Here is a 13727-nt window from a genome sequence, read left to right as displayed (position 1 = left end):
TCATAATGCCTTTGCTGTTAAAGACTAATATCAATCATATCTATCATTAACTACTTCCATGCATTTCCTTCTTCCTTTTCTAGTGTAAGCTGATTACTTGTGCCAAGAAAGTGTTATTAAGAAATTGGATTTAGCTGTATATTTGTATATCATATGAAAATGTATTCATTCATATATTTCCTATGAGTCCACAAGGAAAATGAAACATGATAAGTTCCCAAGTGCACTTTCGTGTAATAATCACATCATCAGGGGAGACACAAGAGAGAAATAAAACAGCCATTTGATGTACAACGAAGAGACGTAGCTAGGGCGCCATTTGGTAAACATGTGATTGTACAAGACAGACAACGAGCGTATCATAAACTTGTTATGTGGACAAGAAGGTGAATTGTTTACAAATCTTATCAACAAAAAGTTATCCAATTTGTATAGATTTTCACTAATATCAAGGTAATGATTCTTTGTAATTAATAATTCAATGATGTTTCTCGTAGTACTGGAGTTAGAGTTAATAACTGAGATGGCATTACTCCGGTCAGTACAATGATCATAGTTTTTAACGTGATTAAACAAGGCATTTGATTCTTGTCCCGTTGTTATACTATATGTATGTTGCTTAAGTCTAACAGAGAGATCCTTACCAGTCTGCCCAACATAAAACTTATCACAATCTCTACATGACACTTTATAGATGCATCCAGAAGAATTTTCTGGTGAATTCCTGATTAAGATATAATTTACAGTGTCATTGTTGCTGAAGGCAACATTTACATTAAAGGATTTAAGCAATATGTGAAAGTAAAATTATAATCAAAAGGGTGGGTGGGTTGGGCCTTTCTTTCGTGTGTTTCATTGCGCTACCTCGCTAACGCGGAAGACAGTTACTAAGTAAAATCAATATATGGTACATAAATCATAATATATATATATATATATATATATATATATATATATATATATATATATATATATATATATATATATATATATTCCTATTACACGAAAGTGCACTTGGGAACTTTCGTGTTTCATTTTCCCCGTGGACTCATAGGAATATCTTGATCACGCGCAAAATTGTGATCCTTTCCAATATATATATATATATATATATATATATATATATATATATATATATATATATATATATATATATATATATATATATATATATATATGTATATATATATATATATATATATATATATATATATTCCTATGAGTCCACAGGAAATATGAAACACGATAAGTTCCCAAGTGCACTTCCGTGTAATAGTCACATCATCGGGGGAAACACAAGAGAGAAATATAAGTCAGTTGATATACAACGAAGAGACGTAGCTAGGACGCCATTTGGTAAACATGCGATCGTCCAAGACAGACAACAAGCGTATCATATACTTATTATGTGGACAAGAATAAGTTTATTATACGCTCGTTGTCTGTCTTGGACAATCGCATGTTTACCAAATGGCGCCCTAGCTACGTCTCTTCGTTGTATATCAACTGATTCTTATATTTCTCTCTTTTGTTTCTCCTGATGATGTGATTATTACACGAAAGTACACTTGGGAACTTATCGTGTTTCATTCTCCGTGTGGACTCATAGGAATATACTTGTTCACGCGCAAAATTGTGATCCTTTTCAATATATATATATATATATATATATATATATATATATATATATATATATATATATATATATATATATATATATATATATATATATATATATATATATATATATATATTCTGGGAGCCTTGAAGAATGTGTGGAAGTCGAGAACATTATCTCCGAAAGCAAAAATGGGTATGTTTGAAGGAATAGTGGTTCCAACAATGTTGTATGGTTGCGAGGCGTGGGCCATGGATAGAGTTGTGAGCAGGAGGGTGGATGTGCTGGAAATGAGATGTTTGAGGACAATATGTGGTGTGAGGTGGTTTGATCGAGTAAGTAATAATAGGGTAAGAGAGATGTGTGGTAATAAAATGAGTGTGGTTGAGAGAGCAGAAGAGGGTGTTTTGAAATGGTTTGGGCACATGGAGAGAATGAGTGAGGAAAGGTTGACCGGGAGGAGACATATATGTCAGAGGTGGAGGGAACGAGTAGAAGTGGGAGACCAAATCGGAGGTGGAAAGATGATGTGAAAAAGATTTTGAGTGATCGGGGCCTGAACATGCAGGAGGGTGAAAGGCGTGCAAGGAATAGAGTGAATTGGAACGATGTAGTATACCGGGGTCGACGTGCTGTCAGTGAATTGAACCAGGGCATGTGAAGCGTCTGGGGTAAACCATGGAAAGTTCTGTGGGGCCTGGATGTGGAAAGGGAGCTGTGGTTTCGATGCATTATTACATGACAGCTAGAGACTGAGTGTGAACGAACGGGGCCTTTGTTGTCTTTTCCTAGCGCTACCTCGCACACATGAGGGGGAGGGGGATGGTATTCCATGTGTGGCGAGGTGGCGATGGTAATGAATAAAGGCAGACAGTGTGAATTGTGTGCATGGGTATATATGTATGTGTCTTTGTGTGTATATATATGAGTACATTGAGATGTATAGGTATGTATATTTGTGTGTGTGGACGTGCATGTATATACATGTGTATGGGGATGGGTTGGGCCATTTCTTTCGTCTGTTTCCTTGCGCTACCTCACAAACGCGGGAGACAGCGACAAAGCAAAATAAAAAAAGAAAAAAAAAAAAAAAATATATATATATATATATATATATATATATATATATATATATATATATATATATATATATATATATATATATATTCATCATAGATAAGGCAGGCGGCGTCAGAGATGCTGGGGTCCTGGACTTCCTTGAGACGAGCAAGGTCGACCGGGTGGCGGCCTTGCCAAGCGGCAAGGGAAATTGGGCGTTGGTGGAGGTATCACTCATAGTTCCTTCCCAGCACAACAGCTTCATGCCTGGTCAATAAACCCTGCGTCATTCACACAACCACACACTCACCGGATGGCTTCGGCAATATTGTGTATCTATATATCTTGATAGGAGTGTCACTGATATCGAAATTAGGTTGTAGGTGTCTGTTGAAGAGAGCAGCTAGTGGCCTTAGCATATGAGCAGCATACTACTTTCGATTTTAGAGACACTGTTAAAGAAACTGTGCCAAACATGGCATTACTGACGCTACCCTCGGAGTGTGGGCCGAGAGAAGGCCAGTGCCAGGCCTGAGTGAGACCCTTTGTGACCCCTTGTAATCCTTTTGCGCTCCCGCTCACAGGATGAGCACAGGGAGCACAATAGACTTGCCGAGGACACCGGCACAAATCAAATCAATCAATGCCAGGCCTGGCCTATAACAGTATAACGTGGATGCTCGGCACTAAGCACAAGAACTAGTGTTCCAGCCGCTGGTCAAAACCTTTCACGCGTATCTGCGTGCATCTTGTTGGTCTTCAGGAAGTCCTGTCTGGAGGACGCGTCCATGCTCAGCTAGGGTTACTGAGGCTGCCTTCTTCCTCTTCCTTGTTATAATGGTCACCTGCGCCATGTCTCGGAATCAAACAGGGCATATGATCACATGTCTATCGATTGGTCGACAGCAAATTATGCATCCATCCATTTCGTTGCGGAGAAAATACTAAAACAAGCCTGCCTCTGTAACTTACATTCTCTTATACTTATACATCATCCAGTGATGTCTGTCTTGCCTAAGCCATAGCATGTGGACTGGTAGATAGAGCTTAAACTAACCAATAAACGATCTCTTCGTGTAATATTATGGTCACTAACAGTGGTACTGGATCGCACCTTGAAATCCTTCCTTCACTGAACGTTGCCGCATCAGGAGCCCACCTCAGGACCCTCTGGCACAGAGGCCGGGACTTGAGTATGGCACATTACTCAACCAACGACCCACGCAGCCAACGAACCGTCTACTCCACTAATATAGCGTAAGAGAGCCTTGCTGAGGGTCAGCCAGTCGTCACTTACAGGGAAATATAGTCCGTATTGCTGGGTCACCAAGAAGCAAAAGTTGCTTCTAGGCCGCATGTTGGTTCCGTGGCTTTACAAGATATTTTTGCATATTTATCTGAATCGTGACCCTGTCCACACACACCAGGTGCTAATGCGCCTTTCCCTTGTGTGGCCGGTCTTGTTATGTTCAGAATGGAATATTGTGTTACATTGTCGACAATAGATAAAAAGTGCTGAAATGGCACCATTCACATAGTGTGGTGAGGGGGGCGATCATGTGTATAAGAAGGTATGCGAGGCATGGGAGACCGGTAGACACTGAACCAGGCGCGCTCGTTAACACACATGAATCATATCTGGGGAACCTCTCCCTGCCTGCCTGTAGACTTGCATTACTTCTGGAGATGACGTCCTTGGCAAACACCTCCAGGGGCGGTTGTACTACGTACTTCACTTGTCTCTTACTATATCTCCGCCATTTGGTAAACATGTGATTGTCCAAATCACATGTTTACCAAATGGCGTCCTAGCTTCGTCTCTTCGATGTATATCAACTGACTGTTATATTTCTCTCTTGTGTCTCCCCTGATGATGTGATTATTACACGAAAGTGCACTTGGGAACTTTTCGTGTTTCATTTTCCCCGTGGACTCATAGGGATATATATATATATATATATATATATATATATATATATATATATATATATATATATATATATATATATATATATATATATATATATATATATATATATATATATATATATATATATACATATATATATATATATATATATATATATATATATATATATATATATATATATATATATATATATATATATATATATATATATATATATATATATATATATATATATATACATATATACTGTAACATCCACTCTGTCTTGGAAACTCCACATTACGGAAATAGCTAAGTCTGCCTTTAAGCAACTGGGAGTCCTGTTTAGATGTCGAAAAATCTTTTCCTCCTAACAGTTGAGCCGTTTACATAAAGAATTTATCTGTCCTTGTATGGAGTATTGCTCTCATATTTGGGGTGATTCTAGCTCTGCATCCTTACTTGACAGAGTTGAGTCAAAAGCGGTCCGACTTATAAACACTCCCAGGCTAACTTCAAAATTTGACCAGCTTGCCCTTCGCCGCAATGTTGGTTCAGTTTCCCTCTTCTGTAGGTATTACCTTGTTTATTGCTCCCGAGAGCTGGCTGCTTGTGCGCCCCCACCCCTAGATAGTCCATGCAATACTCGGCAAGCAGCTACATCTCATGACAACTGTATGGCCGTTAGCCGTTGCCTAAAGGTATAATCTCTTCACAGGTGCGTAATAGCTACTCCACTCTCGTTTTTTCTCTTTCTTTGTCTCTCTCGTATACCACTTTCCTTCTTTTCTTTAAGCTTCCTACCTGAATTCACTGGGCAACGGGTCACATATTGTTTTGGACTCGGACGTACAATCCATTTTCAAACACATACTAATGTAGTGTTCACCAGCCGGCCCTCGGGTCCTGGCGGTTGGGCTGGTACAAGGGCGGCACAATGGCCGGCTCTCATAGCGATAACAAGCAGGGGCAGTGGACAACACCCAGCCTTATTGTGTGCCTGTGTTTAGCTCGCCCGCCGAGGAACCCCTCACCGATATTGAAACGAAGAGAAGACTTCTGTAGTCCCGGTCGACTCAGGCTATTCCCTCGAGCTCTAGCACTCCCTTTCTCGGCTGTTTACAACAATCCAGTTTTACTCCGGCGTCTCCACGGTCTTCAGTTGTACGTAGTGTTAAGAGACGTTACTTAAAATCATCTTGGTTGTACATCAATATGTAAGACTGTTGATGAACAAGAGACAAACGGCAGAGTTTTCATTCACGTTATGAAATGTCCTTCGTTTCATTTATTATGTCACATCCGTTTTTTTCACAGTTTGTACTGATCTGACTATTAGAAAATGTATCATTTTATGTTAAGAATGTGACACACTGCCTTCTGGAGAAGTTATGCAATAAAACTGAAATAAGATAGTGAGGTGTGATGAACATTATACAATACTGAAACTCGAGACGGACCCGAGGAGGACTCGAGGGGGATCCAAGAGAGGTCCCCAAGGAGGAATGTGTAGCGGTGTAGTTTGTGCCCGTGGCAGGTGGGCCGAGTCAGCACAAGCCACTTTGGTTTTGTGTTCATTACCGATTGTTCCATTGTTTTCCCTGAGTGTTCGCAGGTGTGGTGGGGCTGCAGTGCGTAGCGTGTGTTGTCACAGCAGACAGTCAGCACCCTGAAAGCCAGAGACCTGCATTTCTAGAATTGCATTTCCGACACGCCTTTAAAAGTTAGTACATGTCATGTAAATAACAGGAAAGCAACCTCAGTCCTGTGACCATTTAGAATAGTCTCCCAGCCGAGTCCTCAGTCACTAAGACACTATGTTTTCCCAAACCGCATGACAGCAAAGGTTAGTTACCAGATATCTGACTGGCCACAGCCACAGCCAGCTGTGTCAAAGGCATGATGTCGCTGGCTAACCATCTACGCCTTAAGTTCCAGCAAGCAGGGTGTGTTTGGAGTGGGGAGGGGGCAGCTTTAAGTTTTACTCACTTTATTTACCAAGTCAAACACTGTGGCGTAGGCAAGACGCTACAAGTACTCAACAAACTTGAGTGTATAAGGTTGTGTAAATTCAGATTAGAATGAGGGAAGTTACAAAGGTGGGCTGAGGGGCGTCAAATATAAGCGAGTGCAGGATGAGCTGTATCCACATTTGTGGACAGTACAATGATATATAAAGTGGGTCTCAGAGGCGGGCTAAGGGCTCTTGTAATCAGTAAAAAGGTACACCCAAATTGTTGTTGATCCAGTACATGCTCATACGGGCAGTCGAATGATATACAAGTCAATTCATAGAGGTGGACTGAGGTCTCCATGTATTCAGTGCATAGATTCAAGCATACGGGGCGTCAGCACCCACACAAGAAAACAGAGCAACATAATGTTCATCTGTATACATACAGATTACTTGTTGAATCTGTTTATACATTTGGTTGGTAGAGTAACCTATGAGTCTGCTCCTTGAGATGATGTGTGGGCCCTTTCTGTTCAATACATAGATTTACACAAAATACTTGTTAAGTCAGCACAATCGCAAAAGCTAAATTAACATTCATGTACGTCCATGGGCAGCCGTACAAGACAAGAGAAATTACACAGCATTATGGGTAGAGTCTCTTAACTGATAAGGCTCACAGGCTTTCAGAGTCCGAAGAAAAGGAGTTCGGTTGCTTCTAGTGCATCATTGTCAATAAAGTATTTACGCTGTTGATAAAACAAGGGACAAGTAGCCAAAAGTCGGTGGCAATGTGGCACAGTATTATAGAGTGTTGTGGTGTGTGCTTATATAGTAGAGGCCTCAGCGACAAAAGGTTATATCAGGGGAAAGTATTTACGAATTTTGGAGGAAGTGAAAAACCTGTCTTTTAATATGTGCCAGGTCATAGGCATTGGGAAAGACATGAGATCAGAGAGTTCCAAAACTTCGAGGTGTAAGCAAAGAAACAATTATCAGCAGCCACTTGTGGAATCAGGCATGATGAATCCATGAAATGAGTTAGTGGTCAAGTATTCCACTGCCCCGTAGATCCACACTAACTCTCTACTGTGCTGTTCAGACTTGCATGGAGCCATGGGTACATCCACATCCTCTGATACATATTCTCAGGTAAGGAACCGTCGGCCAATATTAGTTTACAAGATACCTGGTGGCTGTGGTGGAGCCATGGTGCCACGACATGTCAGCCGATTGTAACGCAAGAATGTAGTAGACACACACGTCTTAAGTAAAATTATATTCAAAACAGATTCCTTCCTCATGTGTGGTATTAATCCGTGACAACGGTCATTTAACTGTTCACGAGTGGTGGTTGGTAGCATCCTTGGTACAACCATCCACAAGGACCCCGGTCTTCTGCTTCCTTACGGTGGTCCTGAGGAGCCAACTTCCTACAACACGCCTGCAGAAGAGTTATTTCCCTTAAGATATTTCCCAGTATGAAACCCGTCAGGATGTTCTTCAGTTCCTGAATAATGTTGTATATGAAACAACAAACCTTACTTTGGTATCGCTTTCAGCCTTCTCTCTTGCTATATTTGTGCTGGTATAATGTGAAAGTCTAAGAAGGGATGGGTTGCCTAGGGTGTAATGGCAACATATGGCCTCGGAAATGCCTCATAACTCAAGCACCCATCTTGACATGGGCGTCGAACAGCTCCATGTGTGTGTGTGTGTGTTTGTGTGTGTGTGCGTGCGTGTGTGTGTGTGTGTGTGTGTGTGTGTGTGTGTGTGTGTGTGTGTGTGTGTGTGTGTGTGTGCGTGTGTACATTATCTTCTTTAGAATTCTAATTTCAGAGAGCATTTTAACAAATCAGATTTTAAATGAAGTGCTCTCAGATATTCATTAAGATATGTTTGAAAGATGTATCTTTCGTTCATCTAAAGCATGGCAAACAAGAAACGCCCGCAACGTTGACATGGTGAAGCCATGCAAGTAATTGTTCTCAGAAAATCAGCTTGGACACCATAGTCACTCGGGGAGTTTGAGCCACAGACACTAAGTGTCATCACAAGGGAGGAAATACTTCTCTTCATCAGAATATATACCAAGCAAAAAATCCAGTGACGCTGACATCACTCATTATGACAACATTCGAGAAGATAAGAAACTGACAACGTGGGTTAAGTTCCTGCCACTCGCAGCGACGCAACTTTATGACGTAGCTTGAGAGGAAATGAAAAACAAGAGTTGAGTCAACTTTAATGGACTTTGCGACATCTCTTAAGTGTGACCACAGAGTGGTGGAGCACAATATGAAGACAAACAGTATGGCTGGAGGAGCTAGACGGTCCCCTTAAAATGTAATAGCAAAGCGATCTGAGCAGATCAGTTAAGCAACATAAATACATAAGGATTAAAGTATGGCCAAAGTGTTACCGATGAAACTGGCTGCAGTGGGTATACGAAAATGTAAAGTGCGTTCCCTGCCGAGTAGACTGCTCATTTAACAACTGAGAGTTTGTCTCGACATCAATAAACCTTAGGAAAAAAAAAGCTGCAAAGTCGTAGTTAACGAAGGCGCTGTTTGTGGCAGATATGAGGAGCAGGTTGTGACCCGCCTCGTGTGTAACTTAACGTCACGTAATCTTAACATTCAAGTAAGTCGTCGAAGGACGATAGTAAGGCCACATGAATGCACACGTCATGCTGACCTTATGAGCGATATCGCTGTTGACTTCCGCGAGAGGATTTCAAATTCGATATGAGATTATGTAATTGTCCCCAGAGTTCGTTCATGTATAATAATAAAAAACTGGCAAAAGACTGTTGGGTTATATTCTATTGAGTTGCAGTTGTATTGCTCCGAGCATCCCGAACTCATGGTCATACAATGAGGACTGTGTCTGACACTGACCTTTTCATCTTACAATAAGCAGGGAAACCACTCAGTCTAGAAGCAAAACATGCATTCGCTTTGGTAGCAGGTGAATAGTAATGATAGAAGGTATGATTTATAGAGTTCAGTGTAGAACCCATTCACTTAATGTAGGGTTCCCTCCTCTTTCGAAGTAAGGGATAATATTGCAGGTTAACGTATGATTCTTATGAGATAGCATCTTACAGCAGCTATCAGTAATGTGGCGCCACTTGTCCTTCAGCAGGAGCTCTGGTGGAGGGGTGCAACATGCACACCAAGGAGGTGGGAGTGTGTCTCCACGTCTACCTGGAGCGAGACTTCCTCACCATGGAGCGGATCGTGTACCCGAAACGCAGTGCCCTGCGACGGGAGATGCTGTACAACAGGTGGGATGCTCTGTGTCTGTAGACATATGTAAGTGGTCATGGGTGGGCCAGGCGAAGGGAGATGTCTTTTATGTATTCCTGTATGTGTCTCCCTACACGCGTGCGTATGCGCCCTTGTACATAGACAAGATTGTTTCCATGTACGGATTTTATAATGTGCATGCGTATGAAAATGTGCGTTGATCCAGCATGTATACATGTAATGTGCGTGTATATGTGTAGTGTTTCTGCTTGTGTATATAAGAAATTAATAAATTTGAATGAAATGTCAAATCAGTTGTATATTGTCAACTGGCATAGTTTGATACTCATAATGATTGTGTACTTCATGTGACAACTCAACAAGTAACTTTCATGAATGTTAAACCTTTTTCCTGGAACTCATTTAATTCTACATTGAATAAACAGTAAAATGATATAGGTTAAACAAACCTTAGAATATGGAATAGAATTAGAAATTGACCCATTAAAGTAAAAGGTAAATACCAAAAGTAAGAAGACGTCAGATGATTACGAGTTAGATGACTAAGAATGACACGAAGGAAACATTAAGCAATAGGGAGAGATATGTTAGTCGACAGTAGATGTGAATGTTTAATGATGTAGGTCGAGATTTCAAGGCTGATGTTTTTGGTACAAGTTGGAGTAACAGTGGTAAAGATAGGAGCGCCTGTTGATACTGTAGATGAGATGTCATATCCTATGCTGTATCACTTTCACAGATAGTGTATCTTCTCCTTTATGACGTGCCACAAATTCTATGTGGCACCTTATGCAACAGGCCAGATGAAAATAGCTATGATTCTTCGACAAACCTGTTTAGTGCCTGTCACTACCAAGGCCTTAGTAAATGTCTTCCTTTTCCGAATTTTTTCTTTCGGGCAAAGCTATTCTTTGGGATTTAAGTAAAATTGTTGTTGATTAACAAAGAATTTCTTTTACAAAAAGAAAGCATTTAACATTCAGCTTTAATATTATCTGAACAGACTACACATTAGTAGATACTTCTGTCATAACGATATCGACTTAGAGTGGGATAGGGGATAATTTTCCCATTAGAATTTGCAATGAAATGTAGAACTGATATAGTCATAACATAACCAATACAAAGACTGATCTTCTAGTTACGGCGGCGCAGGATTACTGCAGGAACTGCCCAATTTAACCGAATTCGAGAGCATCACCACAGGAGGTAGGGTAAGACAGATGACGGCTGTAGGACAGTGGCCAGACTCGAAGCAAAGTCCAGGCGTGACGAGGAAGCCCGGAGTGCGACAGACACTAAGTGTGGATAAGGAAGCGCGCGGGCGTCATAAGCACCATCTGCAAGGGCAGGCAGACTCCTGGAGGAGGATAAGCCGTAGTGCTCCAGACGACTATGCTGTGATCGACGCCTACGGCCAACACGGGTGGGTAGAAGGCCCCGAGCTGGAGGACTATTGCAGGTGAGCCCTGTACTGACTAGTACGAGCGTTTCATATTGGTATTGTTTATCTTATGTACATTTTGGTCCGTTGTGGATAACTGCTACTGGTGTAGTCTGTTATCACATACGACTCACATCGTGGCAATCTTTTAATATTCGTTCATATTATCCCACTTACTCTTCATCCCCAAAAATTGCTGAAAACGGTATTTGATTGAGATATGTCTTAGCACGCTGAGTCAACATCCTAGTCCCAGTGCTTGTGCATAACAGTAAAACAGTAATGACTTCTACGATCGCCTCACTCAACGTTTGGTTCATAGATGGATGTTTTTAGTCACTTTATCTAATTACAGGATTGATAGAATTATCCAATATTCTTACTGTGAGTGAGGCCCATATATATATATATATATATATATATATATATATATATATATATATATATATATATATATATATATATATATAGATATATATATATATATTTTTTTTTTCTTTGTCGCTGTCTCCCGCGTTTGCGAGGTAGCGCAAAGGAAACAGACGAAAGAAATGGCCCAACCCACCCCCATACACATGCCTTGATTCAATCCACTGACAGCACGTCAACCCCGGTATACCACATCGCTCCAATTCACTCTATTCTTTGCCCTCCTTTCACCCTCCTGCATGTTCAGGCCCCGATCACACAAAATCCTTTTCACTCCATCTTTCCACCTCCAATTTGGTCTCCCTCTTCTCCTCGTTCCCTCCACCTCCGACACATATATCCTCTTGGTCAATCTTTCCTCACTCATTCTCTCCATGTGACCAAACCATTTCAAAACACCCTCTTCTGCTCTCTCAACCACGCTCTTTTTATTTCCACACATCTCTCTTACCCTTACGTTACTTACTCGATCAAAGCACCTCACACCACACATTGTCCTCAAACATCTCATTTCCAGCACATCCATCCTCCTGCGCACAACTCTATCCATAGTCCACGCCTCGCAACCATACAACATTGTTGGAACCACTATTCCTTCAAACATACCCAGTGATTGGTTCTCAGTGAATGTAGGTTTGCGGCAGGGGTGTGTGATGTCTCCATGGTTGTTTAATTTGTTTATGGATGGGGTTGTTAGAGAGGTGAATGCAAGAGTTTTGGAAAGAGGGGCAAGTATGAAGTCTGTTGGGGATGAGAGAGCTTGGGAAGTGAGTCAGTTGTTGTTCGCTGATGATACAGCGCTGGTGGCTGATTCATGTGAGAAACCGCAGAAGCTGGTGACTGAGTTTGGTAAAGTGTGTGAAAGAAGAAAGTTAAGAGTAAATGTGAATAAGAGCAAGGTTATTAGGTACAGTAGGGTTGAGGGTCAAGTCGATTGGGAGGTAAGTTTGAATGGAGAAAAACTGGAGGAAGTAAAGTGTTTTAGATATCTGGGAGTGGATCTGGCAGCGGATGAAACCATGGAAGCGGAAGTGGATCATAGGGTGGGGGAGGGGGCGAAAATCCTGGGAGCCTTGAAGAATGTGTGGAAGTCGAGAACATTATCTCGGAAAGCAAAAATGGGTATGTTTGAAGGAATAGTGGTTCCAACAATGTTGTATGGTTGCGAGGCGTGGGCTATGGATAGAGTTGTGCGCAGGAGGATGGATGTGCTGGAAATGAGATGTTTGAGGACAATATGTGGTGTGAGGTGGTTGGATCGAGTAAGTAACGTAAGGGTAAGAGAGATGTGTGGAAATAAAAAGAGCGTGGTTGAGAGAGCAGAAGAGGGTGTTTTGAAATGGTTTGGGCACATGGAGAGAATGAGTGAGGAAAGATTGACCAAGAGGATATATGTGTCGGAGGTGGAGGGAACAAGGAGAAGTGGGAGACCAAATTGGAGGTGGAAAGATGGAGTGAAAAAGATTTTGTGTGATCGGGGCCTGAACATGCAGGAGGGTGAAAGGAGGGCAAGGAATAGAGTGAGTTGGAGCGATGTGGTATACCGGGGTTGACGTGCTGTCGGTGGATTGAATCAGGGCATGTGAAGCGTCTGGGGTAAACCATGGAAAGCTGTGTAGGTATGTATATTTGCGTGTGTGGACGTATGTATATACATGTGTATGGGGGGGTTGGGCCATTTCTTTCGTCTGTTTCCTTGCGCTACCTCGCAAACGCGGGAGACAGCGACAAAGTATAAAAAAATAAAAAAAAATATATATATATAATAATAAGATAAGAGTGAGTGCTCAAATTACAGAGGTATAAGTTTGTTGAGTATTCCTGGTAAATTATATGGGAGGGTATTGATTGAGAGGGTGAAGGCATGTACAGAGCATCAGATTGGGGAAGAGCAGTGTGGTTTCAGAAGTGGTAGAGGATGTGTGGATCAGGTGTTTGCTTTGAAGAATGTATGTGAGAAATACTTAGAAAAGCAAATGGATTTGTATGTAGCATTTATGGATCTGGAGAAGGCATATGATTGAGTTGATAGAGATGCTCTG

The 13727-nt window shown here is 41.3% G+C and overlaps 1 protein-coding gene across 6 annotated transcripts in view; it reads left to right on the top strand.

The window, feature by feature from the left end:
• Nucleotides 1-13727, top strand: part of LOC139760685 (uncharacterized) — a 51242-nt gene that overhangs the window by 24959 nt on the left and 12556 nt on the right. For 3 of the 6 annotated variants that reach the window (XM_071684232.1, XM_071684233.1, XM_071684234.1), the window contains 2 exons: nt 9685-9829; nt 10954-11274. In XM_071684232.1, the coding sequence (XP_071540333.1) occupies nt 9685-9829; nt 10954-11274 (466 nt within the window). The remainder of the gene's footprint in view (nt 1-9684; nt 9830-10953; nt 11275-13727) is intronic. The other 3 variants (XM_071684235.1, XM_071684238.1, XM_071684236.1) reach the window with 1 other exon arrangement.

Source organism: Panulirus ornatus, chromosome 37 (genome assembly GCF_036320965.1).
Source record: "Panulirus ornatus isolate Po-2019 chromosome 37, ASM3632096v1, whole genome shotgun sequence".
In the NCBI taxonomy this organism is placed as follows: Eukaryota; Metazoa; Arthropoda; class Malacostraca; order Decapoda; family Palinuridae; genus Panulirus; species Panulirus ornatus.
This window is presented reverse-complemented; position numbering and strand designations above follow the sequence as displayed.